The sequence below is a fragment of the Drosophila suzukii genome, chromosome 2L, assembly GCF_043229965.1.
Source record: "Drosophila suzukii chromosome 2L, CBGP_Dsuzu_IsoJpt1.0, whole genome shotgun sequence".
Lineage (NCBI taxonomy): Eukaryota > Metazoa > Arthropoda > Insecta > Diptera > Drosophilidae > Drosophila > Drosophila suzukii.
Window position 1 is genome coordinate 20,878,126 of NC_092080.1, and position 26,734 is coordinate 20,904,859.

General features: G+C 42.3%; 5 protein-coding genes across 6 annotated transcripts in view; 2 read left to right on the forward strand and 3 right to left on the reverse strand.

Annotated features, from left to right (window-relative positions):
• The first annotated feature begins 4,493 nt into the window (after nt 1-4,493).
• LOC108004720 (zinc finger protein 853) lies at nt 4,494-9,096 on the forward strand. Its single transcript, XM_017067743.4, has 6 exons — nt 4,494-5,025; nt 5,634-6,107; nt 6,548-6,666; nt 6,732-7,110; nt 7,996-8,513; nt 8,576-9,096. Exons 1-6 carry the CDS (start codon nt 4,875-4,877, stop codon nt 8,942-8,944), a joined length of 2,010 nt encoding a protein of 669 aa, XP_016923232.3. The 5' UTR covers nt 4,494-4,874; the 3' UTR covers nt 8,945-9,096.
• An 85-nt stretch (nt 9,097-9,181) lies between these two features.
• Nucleotides 9,182-12,523, reverse strand: Ubc2 (ubiquitin conjugating enzyme 2). The gene is made up of 4 exons (XM_017090091.4): nt 12,233-12,523; nt 10,828-11,449; nt 10,356-10,440; nt 9,182-10,292 (listed from the first exon to the last, which is right to left on the reverse strand). Exons 2-4 carry the CDS (start codon nt 11,426-11,428, stop codon nt 10,280-10,282), a joined length of 699 nt encoding a protein of 232 aa, XP_016945580.1. The 5' UTR covers nt 11,429-11,449; nt 12,233-12,523; the 3' UTR covers nt 9,182-10,279.
• Nucleotides 12,524-13,015: 492 nt separating this feature from the next.
• Nucleotides 13,016-14,757, reverse strand: LOC108006674 (ribosome biogenesis protein WDR12 homolog). The gene is made up of 4 exons (XM_017070217.4): nt 14,471-14,757; nt 13,745-14,411; nt 13,440-13,686; nt 13,016-13,373 (listed from the first exon to the last, which is right to left on the reverse strand). Exons 1-4 carry the CDS (start codon nt 14,527-14,529, stop codon nt 13,084-13,086), a joined length of 1,263 nt encoding a protein of 420 aa, XP_016925706.3. The 5' UTR covers nt 14,530-14,757; the 3' UTR covers nt 13,016-13,083.
• An 868-nt stretch (nt 14,758-15,625) lies between these two features.
• Nucleotides 15,626-16,282, forward strand: LOC108010703 (uncharacterized). Its single transcript, XM_017075617.4, has 2 exons — nt 15,626-15,768; nt 15,858-16,282. Exon 2 carries the CDS (start codon nt 15,891-15,893, stop codon nt 16,185-16,187), a length of 297 nt encoding a protein of 98 aa, XP_016931106.1. The 5' UTR covers nt 15,626-15,768; nt 15,858-15,890; the 3' UTR covers nt 16,188-16,282.
• Nucleotides 16,283-17,712: 1,430 nt separating this feature from the next.
• The window catches only part of LOC108021433 (uncharacterized), a 34,076-nt gene continuing 25,054 nt past the window's right edge, over nt 17,713-26,734 (reverse strand). The window contains exons 3-7 of one of the 2 annotated variants that reach the window (XM_070998438.1): nt 21,883-22,083; nt 21,685-21,798; nt 21,519-21,602; nt 20,428-20,529; nt 17,713-20,358 (exon numbers count right to left, since the gene is read on the reverse strand). In XM_070998438.1, coding sequence (XP_070854539.1) covers nt 18,710-20,358; nt 20,428-20,529; nt 21,519-21,602; nt 21,685-21,798; nt 21,883-22,083 — 2,150 coding nt within the window. In that variant the 3' untranslated portion in view covers nt 17,713-18,709. The remainder of the gene's footprint in view (nt 20,359-20,427; nt 20,530-21,518; nt 21,603-21,684; nt 21,799-21,882; nt 22,084-26,734) is intronic. The other variant, XM_017090150.4, reaches the window with a different exon arrangement.

Here is a 26,734-nt window from a genome sequence, read left to right on the forward strand (position 1 = left end):
TCTCAAGCCTTAATTACCTTTCTTTGACTTTTTGACAACTCATCATCTCCTTGGCCACGAAAGTAATAAGATATTTATGTGCAGCCATGGCCTTCTTCCCTCCTTTCTTATACACTTTAAATATTAAAGTTAACCGCCAATTGGGTTGCATAAGATATACTCTCGAATTGGAAGATGGCCAACACTGCGTATGCTTAATTTGGAAGCCCTTAAATATTCAATTGGCAGAGGCGTCTTTTGACCCCTAAGCACATTCAGCCATTCATTCATTCATTCACTCAGTCGTCCTGGCTGAGTAAGGCTTTGTTTTTTGGCTAACGAGTGTTGAACCCAACTTCAAGAGTTCATCTTGGGACCGCATCTTCTGCCCCTGGAATTTCATCTGCTCTTAGCCATGTTTATGGCCCCTTGTTGCGCATTTATTGTGCGGTTAAGCCAGTCTCTGCCACCCCACCAAACACAGCAACTAATATTGGCACTAGAGGGTTCCTTGACGCCTCCGTCTTTGTACGAGAAATACGCTTTTATGCTCTCCATTAATTCCATTTGGCCACCCCGCCTTTTTTGCCTGTCCACCTCTCCAAAACAAAAGCTATAATTGGTTTAATAGTCGCGACGAAGTCTGGCCATTTGAAAGTTTTTTCTTTATTCTTCCTTTGCATATAATTAATGATTAGTTGGGTCAGTTCATCAGTCCATGGGCTTTTAGGGGCTTGGTCTTACGCATCATTATCTGGCGTTCGTTACCATTTTTTGTTTTGGGGATTGGGTCGAAGACTTGGCGAAAAGTGTGTGAGAAGTGTGACTAAGCTGCGTCTTGATGATTAATGTTGAAATAGTTTATTTCTTAGGGAACATTTCTACTTTTCATCAGCAATCGCAGGGCTTCGATTACTTACGTGCATGTTTTGAACTTTATTTCTTGTCGGTTGTTTTAATAGAAATGATTTCATCCCTTGGGCTTTTCCCAAGAATTTGAGGCTACTATTGTATTATCTTAATTTTTATTCTCTACTTTGCCACTCATAATTCTCGTATTTCTTTCACGCATTTCGCTGTTATGTGGAACGGTTAGTTCAAGGTCTTCTTAAAGTTATATTATGCAAACGAGCCGACTATTCTATTTTTCATTCGCTTACTGTCACAAGCCCAATAAAATTATCCATGACTGTTTTAATTAAAGTTACCATAGCCAACAGAACTAAGCCGTATTTTTACCCAGGACAGAGGCTTAGGTTGGTTTCCGACTGGGGATCTTTAGCCATAGAAACCCCTTTGATACAGCCCCTGACTTAGCCACAACTGCTATATATCTTGTTGGTAAGTTTGCTCTTCTGCTTTAGTCGGAACAAGCTAAAAGATTCATTCATTCAGAGTGTTGTTTCTTTGGCTTTGTGTCTAAATGCGAGAATTAAATGGGGAAAGAAGTAACAGCTTTCTGGCGAAAAATCAAAACACGTTTTTCAGCGGCAAGGCCACACAATACAAAGCAGCAGACGAACTTTAGATACACCTGGCCCATCTGGCCCACCTGGCAACCGATGAAGATCCCGACCCCGGCACGTCCTGTCAGTCACATCGCCCTCGCCACCCATTCCATTCCCTATTCCCCCAATCCAGACTCCCGCATCTAGTCATCCCGAGCTCCCTTCTTTGTGGTTCGTCTGGCGAAATTTCCATTTCGTTAAATGTGGAGAATTTACGGGCTTTCTGGCTGCACGTGCTCATGTCCTTTCTGTCCGAAATGCTTTACGAGTCCTTGCAGTCATTTGGATTTTAGGGGCTGCCCTCCCCCGGGGGGTGACTTTCCTGGGGGGATTTTCTAAATTTTTCCTTCGGTCCCCGACTTCAATGTTATTGAACTTTGGCGTCCCGACGTCTGTGACATGAGCGAATAAGTTTCTCGGATAAGGCAAATAAATTTTAAGCTTCGCAGACTTTTGGCCTGAAGAACTGCAAAAATAAATACAAATGCAAGGATATACAATTCGACTGGGGCATTGTGCACTTGTGTCAATAACCCTTATTAGGGGAAAAGCACAAACTCCCACAAGTCATGCAAGCTCATGCAATTTTCTTGGAAATTCGTCGAAAGGACGACATTCTGCAAATACTTTGTGGCAGACAGAAACTTTGGCTGGAAAACGAACAGGTACATATCAATGTATTATCAAATAGCCTGAAAAACTCTCTTTCTGCTTTGCAATTAGAGGAGAAACACCCAACAATTTCTGCTGGGTGCTAAAAATAAATGCAAATCACTTTTTAGTTGGATGTAATCACCAGCCAAACACCCTGGCAACTACCCATACTTTCCACTTGCCACGCCCTCCGCCCTGTTCCGCCCCCTTTCTCCAGCATTAAAAGCATTAACATTGCCAGTGGCAGCACAGCAGAAACTGAATTGAAGTTGCAATTTAAACGATGCTGCTGCGATTCCCTCTTAGTTTCGCCACTCTAAAGGGTGATTATGGCTTAGCATACAAAATAATCTGTATTTATTTTACAAGTGTTCTCAGAAATTGATCAAAATTGTTTTTCAAAAATGTGTTTAAATGTTTAAATGTGTTTTTAATGTTGCTATAAAGATATTAGATTTCAGCATTACACTACCATTTTATAGAAGTACATTTTAATACAAAATTAGGTTACCCTACTAAAAATACGTAGTGGAAGATTCGCTTCTAATACTTCTCCCCCTATGTTAGTCTTAGCTTTGTAAGCTTTACTATCATCTTTAATAAATTAATAAAACATTTTAATACCAACTTTGATTTTTGTTTGTTATATTAAGGTTCGACTTCTGGTATTTACTCTTCAAGCCTGTTAACCGAATTATTTGAACTGGTATTTTTAGTGCGGAAGAAATATATATCTTGATTCTGATTCTGAAACTTTTGTTAAATTAAATGAACTATGAAATATACAAACAATTAAAATGGTAGGTATTTGGTTTGGATACACTCAAATATTTTCAGATTATTTTTATTGACGTGTTTTATATTGGTTCGGGCACATTAAAAATATTTCCAGACTAAAATAAATTGTTTTAAATCGAATATAAAGTTAATTAGAATATCAGCTGTGTTTTTATTGACGAGTTTTATATTCCTCCCCGACAGTTAAGTACATTAGATTCCGGATAGGTATACCCAAGTGCTGACGATGCATTCGAATCCCTGCCACTCCTCCAAGTGTACACACATTTGTACGTTGGAGGGCTGCCCACTTGGGTGTCGTGACTCCGTGAAATATGCAATGCTTTTTTGTTATGTTGCTACCAGACTTTCGCATTTTGCCCACTTTATGGCTCCAAATGCTGTTTCCCCTTTACTTTACGACACCCATTCCCCCTGCTAGCCCCCCTACCCCGCCACTGTGTTGTCTTGCAACTGGCCTAAAGGGGTTGCATATTCGCTGGTGCTGCCTTTTGTGTTTGCTGGGCTTTTGTGCAGCGGGTGCCCGGGTGTTTTAATGGGCGGCAGGGTGCAGATGCAGCTGCAGCCGAGTGCTTAACGCTTTATTTTCATTAACATTCCTAAGTTGCCTCTTCAACGGCTTTAAGCTGGGCGACTGCGCGGCGCATGCGCTGAGGGTGCTGTTAAGGAACAGAGTCCTGCGACAGGACCTGCAATTAGCGAGTCCTCATTCGGAGATGTAATGATATGATGCCAATAGGAAGGGTTAGCAATGGGTGTAACATCTACAAAGTAGATTATACGTTCCATATGCCTGGCAGTTAAGTGAACTGTTTCGACTAAAAATACACATAGAAGGGTTCAGGTGTCCACAAATTAAATTCTATCAACCATCGTCTTTTTGCAAGGGTGAACCACCACCACCTATTGCTATTACCTCAACCGCTTTTAAATTATTAAAGTATCTATAGGCAAAAATAAAAGGTAAAAGCTTTTATCGATTTTCATTGTTGCATTGAAAAAAATAATAACTTAAATTTTAGATAAAAAAAGGACCGTATAAAATAAAAGTTCCTAACTAATTACTTTTTTGAATTATATAATTATGGTTTGTAGAAATAACTATAGGTCTGTATTAAGGGTTAAGATTTAATTTTTTTAAATATATGGTGTGTCAAAACAAAACAATTTGTAATTTTCATTTATTATATTCTACTCAAAAAGTACCTATTTCTGGAATTTTTTTTCAGTAACAATATTGGCTAATTTTTTTCTGTGCATGTTTGCGGCTTAAAAACTCAGACACTTCTTAGAGAATGCTGCAAAAGGCGGGTCGACATCCCCGGATGTTATTGTTGCTACCAATTGACAATATGAACATTACAAGGTCTGCAAGGTTGGGGTTGAAAGCTCAAACATATGGTTGCGAGAGGGAAGGAAAGCTTTCGATTTCCAGGAAAACATATGGGGGTGTGGATGAGAATACACCGTTATCGATACCAAACACCCCACCAGCTGATAACGAAAGCTCCAAGTTCCTAAGGGTGAAAAAGCTTCGAGCAGAAAAATACCCAATTTCCTGAACACCTTTCATTGGTTTACATTTCGCCTGGATCCTGATTTTCTGACAAAAAGCAAAAATCTTCTAAAACAATTAAAAATATTCAGTACTATAATGGCAGAGCAAAGAAAGGCCATAAAGTGATTATTTTCACGCGATCAAGTGTAAATCAAAGAAACGTTTGCGGTGGCGAATTTGCACAGTCCGAAGAAGAAGGCCAAAAATCAATAAGCGTGTAAAATTTGTAAACACGGCAAGCCCTCGACCAGCCTCTCGGTTTCTCTACGCGAAAACACCCCGGCCACTCCCCCAGTGAACTGTGACCGCCAGCTGCCCGAAAACAAAGGGCCAAAGTCGAAACCGTAAAACCACAGAAATACCCATTAGCCACCGAAATGATTACCAACTTCGCACTGCCCTTGCTGCTGATGATCGCGGGAGCAGCAGCCACCGCAGAGCAGGTGGAGTACCTGGATCCACATCCACAGCAATCCTCGCCAGCGGAGCACCGCCTTAGCAAACGCATGGATCTGGAGGTGTGCATAGGTGAGGCTTTCTCGAGTACCTACGTCCTAATGGATCTATGGTAATACTGTTAATTCTGATTTCACTTTGGGAATATTTCAAATCTTCATCAAATATTTGGAAAAGTGGAATAATATAAGTATAACTTTATAATATATTAATATATATAAAGCTAAATGTCAGTTATTCATCATAAAAAAACTTGATCTGATCCCACCACTTGGCAGTTCAATCAATTTATGTTTAATATTTCCTAATGGATCTATGGTAGTACTGGTAATACACTTTAGGATATATTTCAAATCTTTTCTTCTTCAAATATTTTTTTAAAAGGAAAAGGAATAATATAAGTACAATTAACGCGAAGTGTTATACTAGTCAATTTGATCTGATCCCACAATTAAGGAGTTCAGTCAATTTATGTTTAATTTAATTTAACAAGATATGTTTTGAAAGCTAAATCCGTTTTCAAAAGCAGAACAGCATCGATCAAATATATTATTTATTTATGGAGTTCTGACAATATCCACATAACTATATACGTTTTTTATATAAAAGCTGTAATTACTGAATGATAGTTTATTTATTATGAATCACCAAGATAGCTAATCCTTCACTGCTATCCACAGGTCACTTTGACGTTCATAAAAACACGATAATCCGAACCGGGGAGTCCCAGGCGATCGGTGGCAAGTACCTCCAGGGTCTCGAGTTGGACACCATCGAGGAGTGCGAAAGGTTGTGCTGCGAGACGGTCTCCTGTGATGTGTACATCTTCGAGCGGAAGGCCGGAGGCTACTGCTATCTCTTCGAGTGTGGTCCTCCGGAAGATTTCCGCTGTAAGTTCACACGCCACGCCAACTATACAAGCGCCGTTCTAAACCCTCAGCCGAAGCAGACCAGCGAGTTGGTCAGCACTCCGCGTCCGCAGTTGCCCCACATTCCAAGCAACAATGTTTCGCAGCAGGAATGGGAGCTGAGCAACCTGAAGTTGAAGCCGGAAGCGAGGGACAAGCCCACAGTTTCCACCGCTGCGGTGGTGGCTCCCACATCTGGAACGGGAGTGGGTGTGGGCCAGCCGGCAGTTTACCAAGCTCAAAGCGGTGAGTTGTGGTTTTTAATATCCGGTACTATTAGAACAGGGTATATTGGACTTGAAGTCAACATTTAAATATGAGATTTTCAATTTATTAAAAACATATATTATTATAAGAAGACACATGTTTAAAATTCTTTACGTACTAAAGTGCACTGCAAATACGGTCCCATTTCTCAATGTCATGTCAACTTTTGTCATTGAGTTCCATTGTTGTTTCGAAAAACGTAACTTTCTCAATATCAGGTTTAATGTAAACAAAACCTCTTAGTCGGAAACTGATAACAATAGGTTCATATCACATTGAAAACAGAATTTCCATTTTCGTACAATTTCACTTTCTCTGAAAGATAACAAACTTTAACATGACGTTCAAAAATCCTAATTGTTTCTCGTTTATTAAAGAAAAATGTTTACTAAAATGAGAAACTATCGCCTCAATTTCAGTTCCCGCTGCGCAATGTGGGCGTTTCCAGTTCACCTGCCATTCCGGAGAGTGCATCGCGGTCTACAATGCCTGTGATGGAATACCCCAGTGCGAGGACGGGAGCGACGAGGGACCGGAAGTGAGTTGCCCTATCAACATCATTTGGGCCCCTTTGCAACCGTTAATTACTAACCCAATTTTCAGTGCAACGCCGTATCGTCGACGGCCACAAAATCGAGCGGTAGCAGCGGCAATTTGGAGCCCGTGAAGCCCATGGTTCAGCAATATCTGCCTGTGCAGAACGTGCAACAGCAGTTGCAGGTCGTGGCCCAGCAGCAACAGCAACAACAGCAGCAGCAGCAGCAGCAGCAACAACCACCGCAGCAACCACAACATGTCATTGTTTTGGGTCCACCACCCCCACCGCCGCCTCCACCGCCCATGGTGAACAATCGGGAAGATGCCGCCGCCTGGGCTAACCGCAAGATGATTGCCGAGGGGCAGCAGCAGCAACAGCCACTGCCACAGCAGCAACTTCAAATGCAACAGACACCTCAGCAAAAGGCAGAGATCATAAGCACGGGTAATTAAAGATAAAAGACTAAGAATAAATAATTAAGTGTGGAAATGGGAAAATACTTTAAGGAAAGGACAAAGTGTCAAAGTAAATTAGTTGAGAAAATATATATTTTTAGCTTAACAAAATCGTGAAAATAATTAGGTGCGTTTCCAAGCTATACCAAAATATGTTTTTAATTTATTCCATTATTAGCTTCCCCTACAATTGGAAATATTTTTAAACAGGGGTGCCACAGAAATCACTATATTGATTATAAGACACGCTGAATTGGTGTTCTGCGAATTTCTGTGACACCCCCGAAAGATTTTCTCAGGGCGTTTAACATTACATATAAGGAACCATAAGAAATGAGCTGCCAATTACGATTTAGAATTCATTTTAAAAAATATATTCCTAACAAATAAAGTGGTGTCTACCGACTGCAATCTTAAGTGAGTGACTTCCGCTTTGGCCCCACTCCTCAAACTTTAAAGTTTTAATTAAATTCGATTGAATGTCCAGCCCCAATTAGGTACTGCCTGCGAGACAAGGCAGTCTGACAAAACTAAAAATTGAGTAAATATTTATGAGGGAAAAGAATGGTCCCCCGAGGAAGCGGCGCCCAGTGCGACATTAGCACACAAATTGCCGGCAAAGCGCACGCAATGAACCCACTTCCAGGGCCATTTTCACATCCCCTCTCCCCGAGGCTTTTCTTCTGGGAAAATCGCAAATTGCCCATCAGTTTTCATTGTGTGAAATGGGAGCTGCCGTCGCTCGAAATTGATTTACGGATGTTTGTGCAATGTGCGTGCTGTGTCTCTGTCTGCTCGTAATTAATTCAATTAGCTGTGCGTTAACCGGGGGACACACTTCATACTTCCTTGTGACGCTTACACTTTCTTGCAGATGAGCAGAGCCACATATTCAGTCACAAAGGCGGCCTCCAATTGCAGCAGCCAGCGAATGGACAGGGGCAACTGCAGGTCCAGGGAGCAGCGCCGGTTCAGGTTCAGGGGCAATCCACACCGCTCCAAGTGCCCAGCTACGATGGCAATCAAGCTATGTATGGCATGTCGCTACCACGCTCGGGAATGTATTTGTCACAGCAGCAACACCAGCCCCAGCAGCAGCTCCAGGCGTCTTCCTCTGGCCAGCAGCAGGTGCCATCCAATGTGGTGTGGGCCCCACAGACTCCTCTGGCACCGCAGCAACAGTCGCCGGTGCAGCAGCAACCTTCGCTGGTACCGCAGCAACCTGGTCATGGCTATGCTGCTGCTCCAGCCATCCAATCTGCACCAGCTCCACAGCAAGCAATGCTGCCAGTCCTAAATGCCGCACCTGCACCTGGAAAAAACCAGGGCCTAGCTGAAGACGGGGACTACGAAGACTACGATGAAGAAACTTTCACAGAGGCACCAAAGAAGGTGGGATTTGATATTTAATCCTGTAAATATAAATACTGATTATACATTCCTTATTCCTACAGAAGCAGCACAAGCACAAGAAGGTCAAGGCGAAGACGGCCAAGGATCCCATTGAACTGGCCTTGGAGCAAAATAAGCAGCAGCAGCAGGAGGCATCATTGCCAGCTCTTCCCGTTCCCGTGTCTCCAGTGCACGAGCAGTACAAGATGATCCACGAGAACCTGGCGATGGAGTTCCGGGATCATGACGGCCACTCCGAACGTCCCGGAGGAGCCGTCCTCTCGCTGACCCTGGGTCTGTTGGTGACCGCCGCTCTGGCCATCCTCATAGGATGCAGGATGCGAACGGTGAGCCGCAGGGCTCGACGACTGGGCGGCAAGACGCCCTATTCGCAGGAGGCCGACTTCCTGGTCAACGGCATGTATCTCTAAGCCAGATGCCTGCGGGGTGGGACGGGGGCTTGCCAAGATCCATTGTGTTGTTCCACGTTCGGGGAGCGTGCACACATTTATGTTTAATAGTGTAATGAGAAACATATTTTATATAAACAAAGATATATCGAATAAAACTAAAACTTAAAGTAGATACGCGACATTTATTTTTGGCGAGGACCCTGAGGAACCTGAATTGGGTATTTAATAACCTTTCAAACGAATAAAGATCCGAAATTATAATTTTGCAATATTTTTTATTTAAGTTCTTTTCCATCCTCCGGTTTTTTTTTGTTTTGGTTACGAAAAAACTTACAATTATTTTGTTACGAAATTTTTCAGTTTTTTCATTGATGTGACACTGGCTCTTTAGTCAGTAAAACTACAAAATAGTAGGAAGTTGGTTTTCATTAAACTTTTGTTGTTTTCCTTTATATATCAGCACTATACTCGAATCGCCTTTGTTCAAAATAACAAATTTCGCTGTTGTGGAGCCTTATAATTTTCAAGTCTAAAACAATAATCAATTATTTCAAAAAGGTATTTGGCCAAAAAACAAATCTCAAACGCTTAAAAATATCACATTAAAAAATTAAACCGAATCCAACTTTTTATATAAATAACACAAATTTATTTAATTTCGTTTTGGAATTTGGAATAGGTTGTCTTAAGTTTTGTATACATAGATTTATTTCGTTTTTCGTTTACCACTCCATATTTAGTCTTTTGTTGATGAGAATTTTCCTTGCTGTGGCCAGTTTTTTTTTTAATGAAAATTATCTTTTATGAAGTTATTTGCCCTGACATTGGTTGCATTAATATATTACGCATTAAAATAGGCTTTTCTCTTTACTCGTTTAGCTCCATTTTCACTTAACACTGTACACATATAATGTAAACTAATTGTATTTATATTTATTTATGCAGTTGAATAGTTTGTAGTTTAATATGTCAATGTGCCATTTATCATGCAATTTTTTATTGAATGTGTTCCTCTCGTTTGACTCGTTTCAATGTTTTCGGTTGCTAAGCGATCTAAAAACAAAACTAGTTTCCGAAAAATACAACTCAAGAAATCTCCAAATGTTTTTACAACTTTTGTATTAGCTCGATATAAATATATGTAGGCTGAATTGGATCGACTGGCTGTTGGCGGTTGCTGTTCATGTTCATGTTTCGTGTACATGTTATGGTAGTTTTTACTGTTAATTTATTAGTTATCGTATTTTAATATATATTTATAAAATAGACTTTCTCCGTTGCAAGATGCGAATTTTCGTTTCTGTTGTTGCAGTTTTCGGTTTGTGGTACATGTACGATGCCGGAACTTACGCATCATGTTGCGTACCTGAACGGGGAATTAAAAAAAGTGTTATTTTAAGGTGGCTATAATTCATTGGCGGTGACCTACCGTTTTGTCCAGAGACGCGCAATTCGATCGTGCTCCTCTCGATTCTGCAAATATTGCGTGGCAATGCTGCCCACCAGCGGATCGGCTATAAAGGATTAAGGTTTAAACGTTTAAAATATGTGCGACATTATTATAAATATTCCATCCAATAACACAGCGCAATACGGAAAATTTAACCGAACTTTGGATTTCAAAATCTCAACATACTCATGTATGACTCCCCCACAATTAATCATCATCAGTAAACACTATAAAAATAGGTTACAATTCTCAGAAACATACTGCGAAATATAAAACTTTACTGGATGAACATGAAACCCCATAATGAACACTATTCAAGAATCTAGGAAATATGATTGTTTCATAATCAAGGCTGAGGTTGAGACTATTTGGTCATTATTGTTTTACCGACTTCTTGGATTCAATACGATAAATGTATTATTATAGAAGGGCTCTGCTTTGCGATCCTTACCTGGATTACAGTCTGTGAGCAGGGAGCAAATTGACAGCAAGACCTTTGATATGGTCAGCGCCGGCGACCAGTTGTCCTTGAGTATGTCCAGGCAGATGACGCCCTGGCTGTTGATGTTGCAGTGATAGATGCGCGTGCGGAACGTGACTTTGGGCGGCTTGAAGGGGTACTCCGGCGAGAAGTGTATGTCGAGGAAGAAGACGCCGCCCTCGTAGACGGATCCGGGTGGTCCCAGGATGGTGGAGACCCACTCGTACAGATTGTCGCCCTTGGGTCCGGCACTGCAGTTGGGCGGTGGGTCTAGTGTGATCTCGGCCAGCTCTTTCTGGATGCGCTTGGCCGACGTGCCCAGGGCTTTGGAAATCCTGGGCGTGGGCTTAGAGTCCTTACGTGGCTCGTCTCCTCCGGCTGCATTGCTGCCAGAGGCTCCACCGTTGGCGTTACTGCCCCGGCCACCACGTGCCTGCGGCGTTCCGGCGGACGAGGGCTGACTGGGATTGCTCACGTTGCTGGTCGTCGTGCTGGGCGTGCTCGGGGCATTCGAGGTGGCACTGGAGGTGGCCACCTCGGCGACACTGCCCGCTGCTGGGGTTGAAGACATTCTTGGTCGTGGTTGTTTGAACTGGAAAAGACAAGGTGAAAATTTAGAGGTTATCGGTTGCATTTTCGAAGTATTTAAAATTTTCATTAAGATATGCGAGTTAACAGATATTCGAGTGATTTACAATCGAGTAGAATTTCTACGTAGGTTGGAAACGGAAATATAAGAACAAGGCATTCCCTAGGAATCTGCAACTGTATCGGGTTTGGTATTGCGGAATTGTTTGTTATTGGTATGTGTTCGGACAGGTTTTTGGGCATCCCCGGAAATGTACATTTGCATGGAATGTACAAAATGGGTCCTTATAATATCTCTGTCCACACATCCACATGCAAATGGGTGCCAGTGACACACAGCTATTACACGCAGATCTTGGCCGGGTTTCCCCAGGGTCCTTGACCTGGTTTTCCACCTTGTTTCTGCCCCTTTATGATGACAGGGGTTTGCTTTTGTTTCGCACAAACGCACACATTTCTATTGAGCAGCGGCAGCGGCCATTTTGGCAAGACCCGGCCGTGGAAAGGGGGATTTTCGAGGGGGGTGCAAGGCCCCGGTTCCAGGTATTATTCCCGAACCAGTACCAGGTGAAACCTCCGCAGGTGATGCCCTGGCCAGCCGACTTTCAGCCGCGTGTGCTGCATGCCGCAAAAAATCAATCAGCAGACATTTGCAAAATGCCGCCGCCGACTGAGGATGATGCCGCTGCTTCCGCCGCCTGCAGCCCGATTGCACAATTCCGCGGAACTCGAGCGGCTATAGTGCGGCGGTCTACCCAGAGACCTGCCCCCGGTTCACTATACACACCTCACTATCGCAGTTCCTTCACTTTTTTCTATCACAACACTTGCGAAAATGATTCGCTCGCCTCTGCCTGTGTCGCCTGCTGCCCTCTCGCTCGCACTCTTGCGCACACGGCCTTCGCTGTGGCCGCAAGGCTGTCCCGCTGGCGTCCTCGGTGGGTGGCAGTGGGGGCGGTCCGACTCCTGCGGTTTTCACCTTTCTAGTCGCTTTTACTGGGCTAGAATTACAGTTGGCAAATACGCGGAGACGCAGAGCCGTCTTTATCTTTGTTAGAAACTCGATAATTTGTATGTTTGTAGCCAGCTATCGCTCCGGGTCCGTCTCTAGCTGCTGGCGGATCCGCTCATCCCTAGAAAACAATCGATGACCAGCCTTCGGCAGCACCGATAGCCCTTTGCTGCGGTCTGGCAACTCTTTGGTTTTAAAAATTATTCAGATTTAGTTTCAAAACATTTTTTTAAAATAATGGCATTATAAGTTAAAAAAGAAACATATAAATAAAAACTCTTATTTTAAAAAGTAACGAATTGTATCTTGTTTTTAGATTAAAGACCATTACAAGTTAAAGTTGGATGTTAAAATATCTTTTTAACAAATAAAGTAAAAACATATTTAATTTTATGACAAAATATTTGCAAATCTTTAAAGTTCAATGCCAGTTAAACAACATTTATTTATTTATTTCATTGAAGCCGTATCAACGTTTGTAATTAGGATAATGGAGACTAATCAAAGTAGCATTTTGAAACTAAATCTTTATAATTTCCACAAAAAAACACAAACCAGTTTCATTGAATATTTACTTTATACTTTAAGCCTATCTTGTATTAATAAAAAGTTTACAAAGTTTAGGATTACTTCGTTTCCATGTCTTCTGCTAACGCCTTGCGGGATTTAAAGACACGCACCGTGTTGTCGGCTCCTCCGGAGACTATGTACCTGGGATTGGACCAATCGATGTCCAGGACCTTGTCGCCGTGACCCAGAAGATCGTACAGTGGGGCCTTGGGACTTCTGCAATCCCACAACTTGTTCTGGTTGTCGTAGGCACCGGAGACGAAGAGGAACTCTTCCGTGTTGGACCACATGACGCTCTGCACCCAGGCATTGTGTCCCAGGTAGGTGTTGCGAACCACAGATCCCTCTAAAAGATGAGATTAATACTGTTTAGAAAAGAGACTTGGATTATTTTGTGGAAATGTGATCGTACGGTTTGTCCTGGCATCGTAGAGCCTCAGATTTTTGTCCGCCGAGGCCGTCAGTATCAGCCGGTTTAGCTTTGAGTAACTGGCATCGAAGATGGACTTGTTGGTGGATATTTCGGTCTTAATGCCCTCGAGGCTCAGATCCCACACCTTGAGTGTGTGATCCCAGCTGCCAGTGAGCAGAGTGGTGGCATCCATCCATTGCACGGCGGAAATGCTCTCTCGATGTCCCTGCAGTGTCATTTTGGGGGTCTGCAAAGCAATATGCATTTAGGAATGATTACATTTTAAAATATAAATGAATACTCACCCTGACGCCGCTCTCCTTCATCCGCTTGGAGGTGCCCTCGGCCGCATCCTCCACCTCTGCTGACCACACCTTCAACATGGTATCCCAGGAGCCCGTGGCGAATCTCTGACCATCCGGACTCACGCTGACACTATCAACGCCTCGCTCGTGGCCCTTGCAGACGGAGACGCACTCCACCGAGTTGGACGACACGCTCCACTGCCACAGCATGGCCGTCTGATCCTGCGAGGTGGACACGAAGCGACCGGTCTCCTCGTCCAGTGATATCCAGTCAACCGCCTTAATAGGCGCCGTGTGGCCGGGAATGGTGAGGATGTGCTTGCCCTTGTTGGTCCACAGGTTCAGGGTGTTGTCGTAGCAGCCGCTGAGGATCCACTTGCCGCTGGCCTTCACCGCCGACACCCAGTCGTCGTGGAGCAGGCAATCCTGGGGCTCCGGCGCCGGAAACCGCTCCACATACTCGACTTCGATGGCATCCTCAAAGCTAATGGCCTTCTCACGCAGGTGATCGCATAGTCGACCTCGCAGGTACTCATCGAACACAAGGAAATCGAAGTCTGTCTCGGAGGAGCCATCCTTCTGGCGGAGAAGGGCATTAACGAATGTGTTTAGCTCCGCGGTGGTGACTGTTCCATCGATCGCATATGGCACATCCGGCACGGCATAGCTGAAAAGAGGATCCTTGATTAAATGGGAACTCAGGAGAGTTTCACGATGGACACTCACTGCTCCTGCTTGGTTTTCAGGTGGACCTGCACCTGCCCCTCGCCGTTTTCCGCATCCATCTTCTGGCCCACGTGCGTTTTCCTAGGCACTTGGTTCTTGATCAGATCGGGGTGTTTTCCCGCGGAAGTATATGGGGATTATGACCTAACTCCGGTTCGTTGAAGCAGCAATGAACCCCTCAACTAATGGTTTTTCTTGCAGGAGTTTGTTGTGTTCAGTTAAATGGCAAAAAGCGTGTTTTTAAAAGAACGATGATAAATGCAACAATTACTACGAAAAGCACTAAAAAAGGTCAAGCGCAAAAGTGTTATCGCACTTGTTTCGCCGCGCAATAATCGAATTCGTATCGATACTTTGGCGCCAATGATGTTTTAAATGTACATTCAAAAAAGGTCTGCTAGAGAGTTGGGTAATTGTTTTGAATTACAGATATAAAATCCTTTTTTTTGTTGAATTTTTTTTTCTAAAATATTGCTACCAACTATTTTCTGTTTTGTTTTTTTATCACAAGGATTTTTCCTACCCTTCTTTGAACAACAATAAATTTGTTATTAAATTGATAATTTTTTTTAAACTATGTATCCTAATCTAAAACTTTGCAACGTTTTTCCTTTATTGGCTTTGGATAGATGTAAGGCCCCACATGACGTCGCCACTGACAATTGTTTCTAGTATTACAACAAAAAGGTAACTTAAAAAGATACCAGCCAAATTCGCAATGTCGATAATTAAATATTTTTGCAAGCAAATCAGACGCAGATGTTTTGCTGTAATTTAGCCATTCGATCGCTATATCCCTCTCTTTTGCTCCTCTTACGCAAATCGAAAAAATAAAAAACGGCCAGCCATGGCGGCAATTTGTAAATGACTCTTCAATCTTCAGTCTGGTAATTGTTAATTTTTTCGTACAGGCTATTAATATGAACCAGATAGCACCTGAAAGACCACTCTGCGGTTGAGTGTGCACTGGAAGGTTAAATGCCACTTGACATTTCCGAAGAGGCGCTTAACCTTCGCATTAAAATTGGACAAATGCCCAAGAAAATATTTCCAATAAAAAATGTATTCACCTTAATGGGTCGATGGGGATATTGCGCTGGAAGTAATAACACTCTTTATGGGATTATTTTTACTGCAAAACTTTTGCTGCTAGTGGGGCTTCACGAAAACCAGAAACGAAGCGAAATGAAAGAGCTGAAGCTTTCCAGATTTTCGGGGCTTCCAGCGGCGGAGCTCAGCTTATAAAACGGGCTGTGCGCCTGCGCAGCAGAAACATTACAACAAACGCCGCGCGCAAGGTAAGACACAATCCATGATCCATTCAAGTTCCATGGGTCCGATAGAGACGGGATAGCCTTACTGAATCCGGGAATCTCTCCATTCGCAGTTCAAAGAGTCACATCCCAAACTACACCACAAAATGAAAGTGTTCGCGCTGTGCTCGATGCTCGCCCTCCTGCTGGCCGGCGCCCAATCCCTGCCCCAGAACCGCGAGGGAGCCGCCTACACGAACGAGGCCATCCGACAGGCCCAGCAGACCCTGCTCATCCCCAAGGACGCCCAGATCCAGAATGTCCAGGAAGGCATCGAGCTGGGCGCCTACGAGCAGATCCCCGGCAACCAGCGCATCAACCTGTTCGAGATCCTCGGCGACCAGGTGCCCTCCGAGGTGATAAACAACCTGCAGTCCCAGGTCGACCAGATCGGTCGCAACTAAGTCGCAGGACTACTCCCTTGGTTAGCTCATTGCATTTCCCCTCCTCATTGTTAAGTTTTCTCTCAGTAATAAAAGAAAAAATTACCCCTATTTAATCGAAGCGTTTCTGTATTTTGCACTCTCCAAACGAAACCCGAACCAAAAAAAGCGAAAGTGATCCTCCCTGAAAACCTGTTGGCTCCTCTGCAAAACTCTCGATCGGAAAGAGTGATTTATTGGACTTTTTGTGGCTTTTTCCTAATGCTCTTCGAACACTTTCTCCTCGCCGATCCCGCTGCGCATACGAATTAACAATAAAAGTCGGCACATTACTGTGAGCCGTGGTCTGGGCATGATCCTCAACCTTGTTATGTAAGTCGGGGATTGTGCATTACGGTTCAATATGATGGAGTCACTGGTAACCCGAGTGGTTGTGCCCCGCCGGCAACTTTTGCGTTGCCGTCGTGATGCAACAGTTGTCGTCGTGATTGTTTTCCTCAGACGTTTTGACTTTTGTTTTTGTTTCTGCTGGGCCTCGTATTGTTTATTTAATTTCTGGTAATTGCCGCCACATGCACTTGCATGTGTAATGAGGTATCCGCGAGGGGGGCGTGGCAAGCCCGCAGGGAGGCGCTGCTTGCGTAACATCTGGGTAGGACCGGTGTTCGTAGGGCTTTCAGGCCTAATTACATGCAATTATCAATGTCACATAAGGTAAACAGTAATTTGACATTTGTACTTAATGTGTAAACGGAACGTGTCTACCAAAATTTGATCTTATACAACATGTTCTACTACATTATTTTTCGTTTAGGATAGAATGCATGCTTATTATATTTCCTCAATTGGTTCTTACCTCAGTATTTATAAATTCCAAATCCTCACGTTTTCATAAGACTATTTTCTAGGAAAACCCTTTTAGTTATAGTATAATGCAATTTGCGACTAACACACAAAAAAACTTTTGGGCTAATTACTGGTTAATTACCAATATAATAGTTAAATGGTCCCCACTCATTGAATTTTCAATTTGATCAAGGAAGTAGTTACTCTACCAACATCAAAATGCACACAGCTTCCTAACTTGTGGTAGTTTTACTATTCGATAGTAACCGAAGGAAACATAAAGTACGTCACTACTTTGTATTAGTTGTTAACTTTTTCACAGTTACTTTGCTATCTAACTTAATCAATTTAACCCATAACATTTATTCTCGTGAACATAAAGCAAAATAAAATATATAGTATATTTCAATTTGATCAAAGTAACACTTACTCTACCAATAACAAAATGCACACAGCTTACCTTTTTATTGATAGTTTTACTATTCAATAGTAACCGAAGCAATAATAAATCTCAACGCATGATTAGTTTTTAGCTTGTTTAAAGTTACTTTATTATCCGTACTGGTCAATTTTACCCATACTATTTTATCGTGTGAATATAAAGCTTTATATATATACTTTGCTCTTTTTAATCGAAATTATACCCCAGAATTCTTAACAAGGTTTCTTATTTTCTCATCAAACTCACCCATTAAAAAAGTTCTTCTCTTGTGTTTAGAATTACCTCATTTTTATTTCATAGTTCATACATTTTATAATGAGCTTCAATCTAAATTTACGCTAGTTAAATTATTTTCATAATATAGTTTACTTTATCTCAAAAAATCTGTGTGGTGGTGTGTGAGTGACGGTGTGCACGATCATCGCCTAAATAAGTTATGTTCATATAGGTAATTATTTAATTTATGGACTAACTAAAGAATGACTGCGTTTTTATTTTGACACTTTTCTCCTCTCGTTAGTTTTGAAATTGAGGTGGCCTGCGGAATTCCTTTTGGGGAACCCTTGTCCTTCACTTCGATGATCATCGACTCAATGTCAAGTTTAAACTAGTTTAAATTGTATATAAATTATGGTTAAAGTAGGAGTAATTGTAAATTGCTTTAAATTAAAACTTTGCCATATTCAGTCTAAACTTAAAAGCTTTTCAAATTAAAGAGGACTATATAGTTTGCCATCGCGTTTTAAAACAAACCACCGCTGGAGCGATCGGTTCCCTTTTTCATAAATCATTTCCATTCGTTATGAAATAAATTACAAATTAAATAAAATCATGATGAGATAAAACAAGTTAAAAATTTCTCCTTCTCAAATGTTGCGACTTATTCGATGAATTTCGATGGTGGGCGTGGCAATGGTAGAATGTTTTATGTATGTGCACTTAGGTCGATAGGTATAAATAAGAAATATAACTAAGCAATGTGGATTGCCTTTGAATGAAACATTTCGTTATTGCATTTGGGGAGCCCAGCTTTGCTAATCATACGTAAGTTAATGATATAGTTCAATAAGGTTGATAAATTCAGAAGGTGTTCATGCAGTCTATGGAAATGATAAATCTTCTTCCCCGTTTCTTTTTTTCTGGCTACTTAAACCTAACACTTGCTCACTTGAATGGTTGGATTTTATGGTGTATGTATATACAATAAAAGGTTTGATCTTCCAAGTAAACCAGCTTCCGCCGATGAAGACGATCTTCAGTAGATCCTCTGCAGATATAGGCGTCCCAGTGGCAGGGCCCGCTCTACGAAGCTCTTTTCGGCCCTCGCCGAGGACTTGTCCAGCGAGCTGGTCTTGGCCACCGTCTCCTGGCTCTCGTCCAGCTTCAGGCTCTCGGCATCGTCCTTGGGATCCACTCCACCCACCTGCTGACCCGCTCCCGAGCCCAGCTCATCGATCTCCAGGGTGGACACTTGGGTGGACTTCGGTGTGATGGGCTCCCGTTCCCTGACCTCCCCGCTGCCCAGCTCCACCTCCACCTCCTCGCCCTGACCGATCTTCTCCAGCTGCAGATCGCTGCCGTTCTGGATGCGGGTCTCCCCGGATATGTCCTCGCCACTGTACATCAGCAGCGGCACCAGGGAGCTCTTCTCCCGTACGGAAGAGGCAGCCGCCATCATTTCCTCGGTGGTGGACGACGACTTGTCCTGGTAGAGATCTATGTCGCCGCCACCGCTTCCACTGCCGCTGCCATCCAAACTAGAGTCCGGTGTTAGCTTCACATGCCGGTGGTCCACCTCGAAGGGACTGGGAATGCTCCTGGGCTCGTCCTTCTCGGACTCGGCTATGTCCTCCAGCTCCACGAGCGGGAAGTTCACGTCCCGCAGGCTGAAGTCGTCCTCGGGCAGGGAGGGATAGGCCGGATTGGACTCCACCTGGGGCACATCGTCCTCTACCTCCAAGTGGTGGGTGGATGAGCTTGGGGGAGGCATCTCACTGCTCACTCCTGGGGAATCCGTGCTGATTTCTATGCCAGACTTGCTGGTTGTACGGCTGATGGTGGACTGGCTTGTGGTTGGTGATGCATCTCTGGGCTTCGATGGCCCATCCGTGGTGACTCTGGCTATGGCTCCTGGTCCCTCCGTGGTGGATATGATGTGGTAGATGTTGTCACTGCCTGCGGTGTCCGGTTCGAGTTCCCCCCCGTCGGATGACTCCACCAGCGAGTCCCTAAAGCCATTTTGGATGAAGAACGACCCGCCGGACTCCTCGTTGTTCCCTGTGCTCTGGGAGGGTCCCTCCGTGGTGTATTCCCGCTTGATGTTTACCTTGCTGGGGTCGTTCCCGGCCAGCGGCTGCAGTCCGTCGGCGTTGTAGGTGACCAGGGGCTTCACCTGTTGCTCCACGATGTTGCTGCTGCTGGGGGAGAGGGGTCTTTCGAGGGGTCTCTCGATGTAGCCCACCGAGGCGATGAGCTTTAAGCTCTCGCTGCCGCCTGGAAGTGCTTTGGGGTTGCTGTCTTGGCTGTCCATTGGTGTTGCTGCCGTCGCCGGCGATGTTGCTGCTGCTGCTGCAGGAGTGCTGCTGATGGCAGGTGTTGCTGTTGTGATTGCTGCTCCTCCTGCTCCTGCTCCTCCCGTGGTGGTGCTGTCCACCAAACTGGTGGTTACTGGTGGTGCAGGTGGAGGTCCCTCTGTGGTTGGCATCAAACTGCTGGGCTTGCGTGTTGGAATCGACGGCTTGGCCTTGTTGTCGTCAGTTATCCGGATCTCCGTTGGCTTGGTTATCTCCTTGATGGTGATGTTCCAGTTGAATCCTGCCGGCTGAGCGAGGTTCGCCGGCTTGGGGGTGGTGGTGGTGGAGCTGCTCACCGGCTCACTGGCCAGCGGGGGATTGTTGTCCAGAACTGTGGGTGGCAGAAACGTTTTGAATTAGTGACCGCCAGTCGATCAAGCCGTGCAATGGCAGCACTCACTTGGACAATTGTCGTACTCCGGACAACAGCGGCCGGGCACGTATTTGGGCATGCAGTCGTCACGGCGGAAACAGGTCACCGGGCTGCAAACAATCTCGCCGCCTGCAACGAATGGAGTGTGTTTGAGCAAAAGTGTTGGGAAAACAGAGGAAAATTCAACGGAAATATTTCGTAAATGGGTAAAGGCCCAATTTACACTGCGCCGTGTTTTTGGGTGCTTGATATAGATCATATTACTTTTTAACTAATGTTTAAATTGTTTTTAAATATTTTATTGTTGCTTTGTAATGATGACAATTTAGCTTCTATTTATTAATATTAATTAATATCCGCTAATTATAAAGGGTGTGATTTTTCTGTACAGTCATTTATTTTAAAAATACTTTAATATATAAAATACTTTAATACTATACTCCGTGTACTACAGGAAAGGGGTTTTGTAGACCCCTCAGTTTTAAAAAAATATAGACATTTGACTTAAACTTTAGAAATTCTAACATTTTTTAAATTTTCTATTGGTAGTTTTACTATGTTTTGAATTTACTTAAGGAAAAATAAATATCAAATAATAAATTAAATAAAATAAATAAAATTAAAACAATAATTTTTTTAAGCGCGCAATAAATCTTTGCCCTAAGCTTAAAAAATTCCAAGTTTTTTTATTCTCATTAGTGGGTTTTACTTTATTTTGAATTTATTTAAGAGTATATAATTTGTCTAATTTATAGAAACAGTTGAAACAATTATCTAAACAATTTTAAAATTAAGAGCTAATATTTCTTTAGGTGCAGTACTAAAAGTTGTTAAAATTGTATTCGTTCAATAAAAGTTACCACATACATGATTGGTTATTTTTAATAAAAGCTTACAGAAAACTTTGGTATTCCAACTATTTTTCTGCAAGGCAGTGTTAATAAATGCTTGCAAAATACAAATTTCCCAATATTCATTCTTTGCACTTAAAGAAACATGAGTTATGTGTAATATATATTATGCAGTTATTTTTAAATAAATCCAGAATTTTAATATAACAAAAACAAAGGCATAAACAGCACCATAGTGTGCTGCTAATTGAAGCTGTGTGCACTCACCTTTGCAGTAGCACACGGTGCACGGCGTGTCGGGAGCAACCAATTTATCACCATTGGCATAAGTTTTGCCATCCTTTTCGCAATCTGGGGAGGAAAGGCGGCGATTTGCATAAATGCATTCGAAAGTCGAGTCGATTCCTGGTCCCCCTGAGGGGTGTTCACTTACCGCATTTATAATCGGGGCAGCAGTGGCCAGTTCGCTGGATGGCGCGACAACTGGTTCGGTATTCGCAGCGACTCGCGGTTTCGGGCACCCAAAGTCCATCCTGCAGGCATTGGCCTATAAACAATTTGAAGAGGGTGGCGCATTGTTTGTCATTTAGCTCGGGTTGGGTGGGGTGGCGGGATTAGTTTCGGGTCTTACCCTGGGGCTGCTGCTGCTCCGGGGAGGCCGGGGACTCCGTGGTGCTGCCTGCCAGGCCGTGGAATCCGCCACTTCCGCCGCTCGAGCTGCTGGCCGCCATGCCGGGCGTGACCGCGACCGTGACGACTGTGGAGGATGCGCTGCTGCTTTCTATGGCGGGCACTGCAAAAAGAGGAAGCACGAGTGTGAAATGGGAGAAAGCTGAAAGTCAACAAAGGCCATTGAACAGAATGCTGCACTGGAGGAAAAAAAAGGCCATAAGGAAACAGGAGGAGCCACAAGATACAGAACAGATTTAGTTGCTTTTAAGTCCTTGCCTCGTCCTCCTGTGACCACATCTCTAAAACTCTCTTTCTATCTCTATCTTTGATGGTTGAGCGTGGTACAAAGCAGTAGGTTTAATTTCTACCTTTTCACAAAAAATCATGAATTTTTGTTGATTGATCAGGTATTCAATATGAATTAATTATTATGGTTTATGGTTTAGTGAGAGCATTGCTTAATATATTAAAACATTACTCAACTTTCAATAAATCATTGGTAGAAAACCTTTATTCGATTCACTCTTTAGAAATTTAAATAGAATACAGAGATGACATTTATTAGAATTTATTTTATTATTATTTATTATTTTTTAAGGCATAAACAAAATTAAATATTATTGACAGGTAAATTAAGTAAAAAAGTATTAAGTTTTATAAAGTGAGAGATTTATTAAGACTACAAAAATGATCATAAAGGAAACCACATTTACATCAGATTTTAGTACCTCCTACAAATCTTTAAAAACTTGCAAAATTAGATACGGGGCTTTTTTAAACTTTGGGTTATAAAATTTACATGTGTATATAAAATTTTTTTGAAAACTATTAAAAAATACACTTTATTTTTAAAGTTATTTTAAGTGTCTCCGTATACTTTTAAACGCAAAGATTTTGTACACTATATTTACTCCAATTCCTGAAGTTTACTTTTGTATTTAAGGATATTAATGAAAACTGTCCTTCTTGGCTAAGTGGCTTGTGCAGGGCTATCAGCATCTTCCCTTAATGAAATGAAAATGCAAATTGCCCTCATGCTTTAATTTACAGATGTAATTGGATTATGTTCTTTTCGGATTTTTTAAGAGTGTATGCAGGAGCAAAAAGGACCGCGCTGAAGGAGGAGAAGGGGAAGTGGGGGTGGCCAGATGCCCTTTGCCCCCCTGTCACTGGGTACATATTTGAATGAATGACATTTTGATAACAGTTGTTTGTTGTTCCTGTTGCTGCTTCTGCTTCTGCTGCTGTTGGCCAAGGTAAAATGCTATCAAAATACGGCAAAGTTAAATGAGTTTAGTTTTAGTTTGGCTTTTTTGTTTGCCCAGTTTGAGGCGACTCCCAATTGGGAAACCGAACCGAAGAGGAGCACAAGATGGAGTGGCAGCCGCTTTGTCTACGGTCGTTGATTGTCCAGTTGGCGTATAATTCCGATTGACAAGTCTTGTACGGGCGCATTTTCCATTTCCCATTTCTCATTTGCCCCTGAAATTGTCTATCTCTTAAAGGTTTCGGTGGCAGCACAATCTTTTGAGCTGGGGTCTTGTCATTTGCCATGAAAAATGATTAAATATGTTCTAGCATTAATCATACGCCCAGTGGTTCAGTTTTGGTGTGGCACTGTTGGCCATCCTTTATTTCGAGTCCCCCTTAATAAACTGGGACCTATCTATGTACAACCCACGCTAAATTGTTTTCCCAGCACTCATTAAGGGAACTGCATATGCTGCTCACTTTTCCTTTTCCGAGCGGACAAAAAGGGGAACATTGTTCAGATTTATTTTGGTGTTCAACTTGGGGGAATAAACTCTGCAAAGGTCTCTAAATTTAAAAGTCGCTTCATTTTGGTGGGAAACTTTTTAGCCAACAATAGTTTAATTCAGTACTTTTATTTTTTTGGCTTAGGTAAAATAAATTTGAATACAGTTAACGCCAGGGATTTTATGTAAAATGTTTGGTAACATTTTGGTGACATTTATAATTTAACTTATTTGGAATATAATAATTAAATAACTACTTTGACTTTTATAAAATCTTATACGCTTCATTTTGATTATTTTATTTCTAATACCTTATAAAGATACAAATTTAAATATGCTTTTTTAGGATACAATTATTTTGTAAATACTTTGAATTTTACAAAACGGATTATGGCACAATTAGCGTTAATTGGGATATTTTCGAGGGAGATAATAATAGAGGAGTGGGTAGTCACTTTTCAGCTTTAAGTTTATTCCCAGTTTAATGGGGGAGTCACACAAAGCACTTTAAAACATCTTGAAAATGTCGTTTAAGGTGTCTAAAAGTATGCAGTGAATAAATGAAGCTTAAAATATATTGTTGCATACTTTTAGACACTCTAAATTTAATAACCCTAGTAATTTCTCTTTCAGCCCCGTAAGTCTCCCTGCATAGTGGGCATGAAACCCGGATCAAACCAGCTGCACCCCATATCATTTCTAAGTCTTCCCTTATGCATCGCACTTAGCTAAGTATTCCGAAATCATTTTTACCGTCTGCGACTTTCATTTAGCCTTTTTAAGCAATTTCGCTTGTTGCTCGTTATGCAAGGCACAGAAACTGAAGCTGAAACAGAAGCAGACACACATGGATGAAATCCGAAACGCTGCAATTAGTAGAACAGCTTCCCGTTTGCGCTCTGTTTTCATTGTGGAACGCAGCGCTAATTCCGCGGCTTTCCATTGTCTGTGGGTCTCTGGGACTCCGGGTTTTTGTTTTTTTTCCTTTTTAATTTTTGGCTGGCCAACACGTTTCAAATGAGCAGAATTATTATTCACATTATGTGGAGCAGACGGAGGGACAGCTGACATTTGTCTGGGACTCGAGTAACACGATTCGGTCCGATTACGTATACGCCACCGGGGAGATCTTATTTTAGATTTTCTCGTCAGCTTCTTCGCTTGTTTATCGCACACTCTCTTTATGGGTGCTTAAGTTCTGTAAGCTGCTGAATTTTTTTCTGTCTCAGCCGACTGACAGTAAATTGTTCCCTGCGAAATTGCATTGTAAATTAGCTTTTGATTGTTTTCCGCAAGGCAGAAAGTTATTATGCAAATGCCTGTAAATGTGACGCGATTTGCCGCTGCAATGGCTGCTGAATCATACCCATAAATGTCATTGATTCTAAATTAATGTTGCTTTTATTTTGTCGTGATAAATGATAAGCACAATTCCGGGCAATTGTTATAAACAAGCTGGCAAACAACCGAGATGCTACCGATTGAGAGGCCAGGGGCGTAGGAAAAGCGGATTTCCAGGGGGGGTGCCGGGATTGTTATTACCCACTTGAGCTTGGATATTATCAGCTAAATTTCCATTATAAACATTGCGAGTTGGAGCCAATTTTTGACAGGCACCCCGCGGAACCACACCACTGAACCACACTATTAATAATACTTAGCGCCATTGATAAATACGGCCGGCTATAAACGCCTTAGGCCGAAACCAACAGCAATAACAAATCATCCCGAAGTCTCGAGCCAAGGACCGTGGAAATTGCGGAAAATTCTCTGGCCCGCCATCTACACTTCATAAACTACTCAACTTCGGCCCGGCCCAGAAAATGTTTTCCATCATTATTACATTTCCACCAAGTGGCTTTGCCGGCGCTATCCTCGCTCCGCTTTTCCGGATCCGGAAAATTGCTAAGCTGAGTTTCCGCCGAGCGTTTAAATCGTTGCGGGGTCGGTTCATCTGGTCGCCCCTTCAGTTTTCTTAAGCAGTTTGCGGTTAGTTAGACAGAAAATGTGTTAGTTTGACATGACTTCTGTTCAGCCAAACGCAATAAAGAAATTCCTAGCCCATGAATTGTGAGTGTAATTGCAGTTTTATCGGGGCAAAGTAGTTTAAGTCTGCGAACCATAAAATAATCGGAGATGCAAAGGGACTAGCTATAATAAGAGTTGTGGGATAGGGATAAGAGTCTTAAGGAATAAGGCAGAGGGAAATAATTAAAAAAATATAATAAATTAATTTTATCAAAATTATGGATTAAAAAGAGAATGTAAAGTTAACTTATATAAGTATAAATAGGTTTTAAAATTGTTTAAAATAAATACAAATTCTGCTAAACCAACTAACCAACTTGATATACGAGAAACATATTAAATTAATTTTATCAAAATTAGAAATTATGAAAGAATTTAAAGAGGAATTTGTTGTTTAAATGATTAAAGCCACACATTCCGACAAAACAATTTATTTTTCAACTAACCAACTTGCTATACCCATTTTGTTGACATACCTGAATGACAAGTAATTGCTGAAACGAAGGAATTAAAATGTACTTAGCATAAATCGTGCATTCTCATTGTGCCGCCTTAAAATTTGGCCGGCAATCCGATCTTTGCATGCATGTCAACTAAACTGAAAATTGGTAACAAGAATATGCCGTCATGCTTATAGACAGCATTATATACAATACATATCCCCATGATAATTCCATTGTTTCCATGGGGAATTTCGACGGAAACTGAGAAACCAGCGGCGCGTAAGTCAGGCAGTTGTGAATGCGATTTCAAATTGACGCTTAAATGGCATTCAAACGAAAGCAAAAACAATGAAAAACAATCAGAATACGGGTAGGAGTGACGGTGGGACGGACGGATTGACAGACGACATCGGACAAATGACAGCAAATGAGTTTTTTGAGTGTTCTGAGCTTGTTGTTGCACTTGTCATCGTTCTGGACAAAGATGATAAATGAGGTGGGCCAAAAGGCGACGCAAGCCGAGTGGCACAGACTCTTGTCTCAAAAAACACCAACTCATCGCGCACAAAAAAGCCGAAAAAAC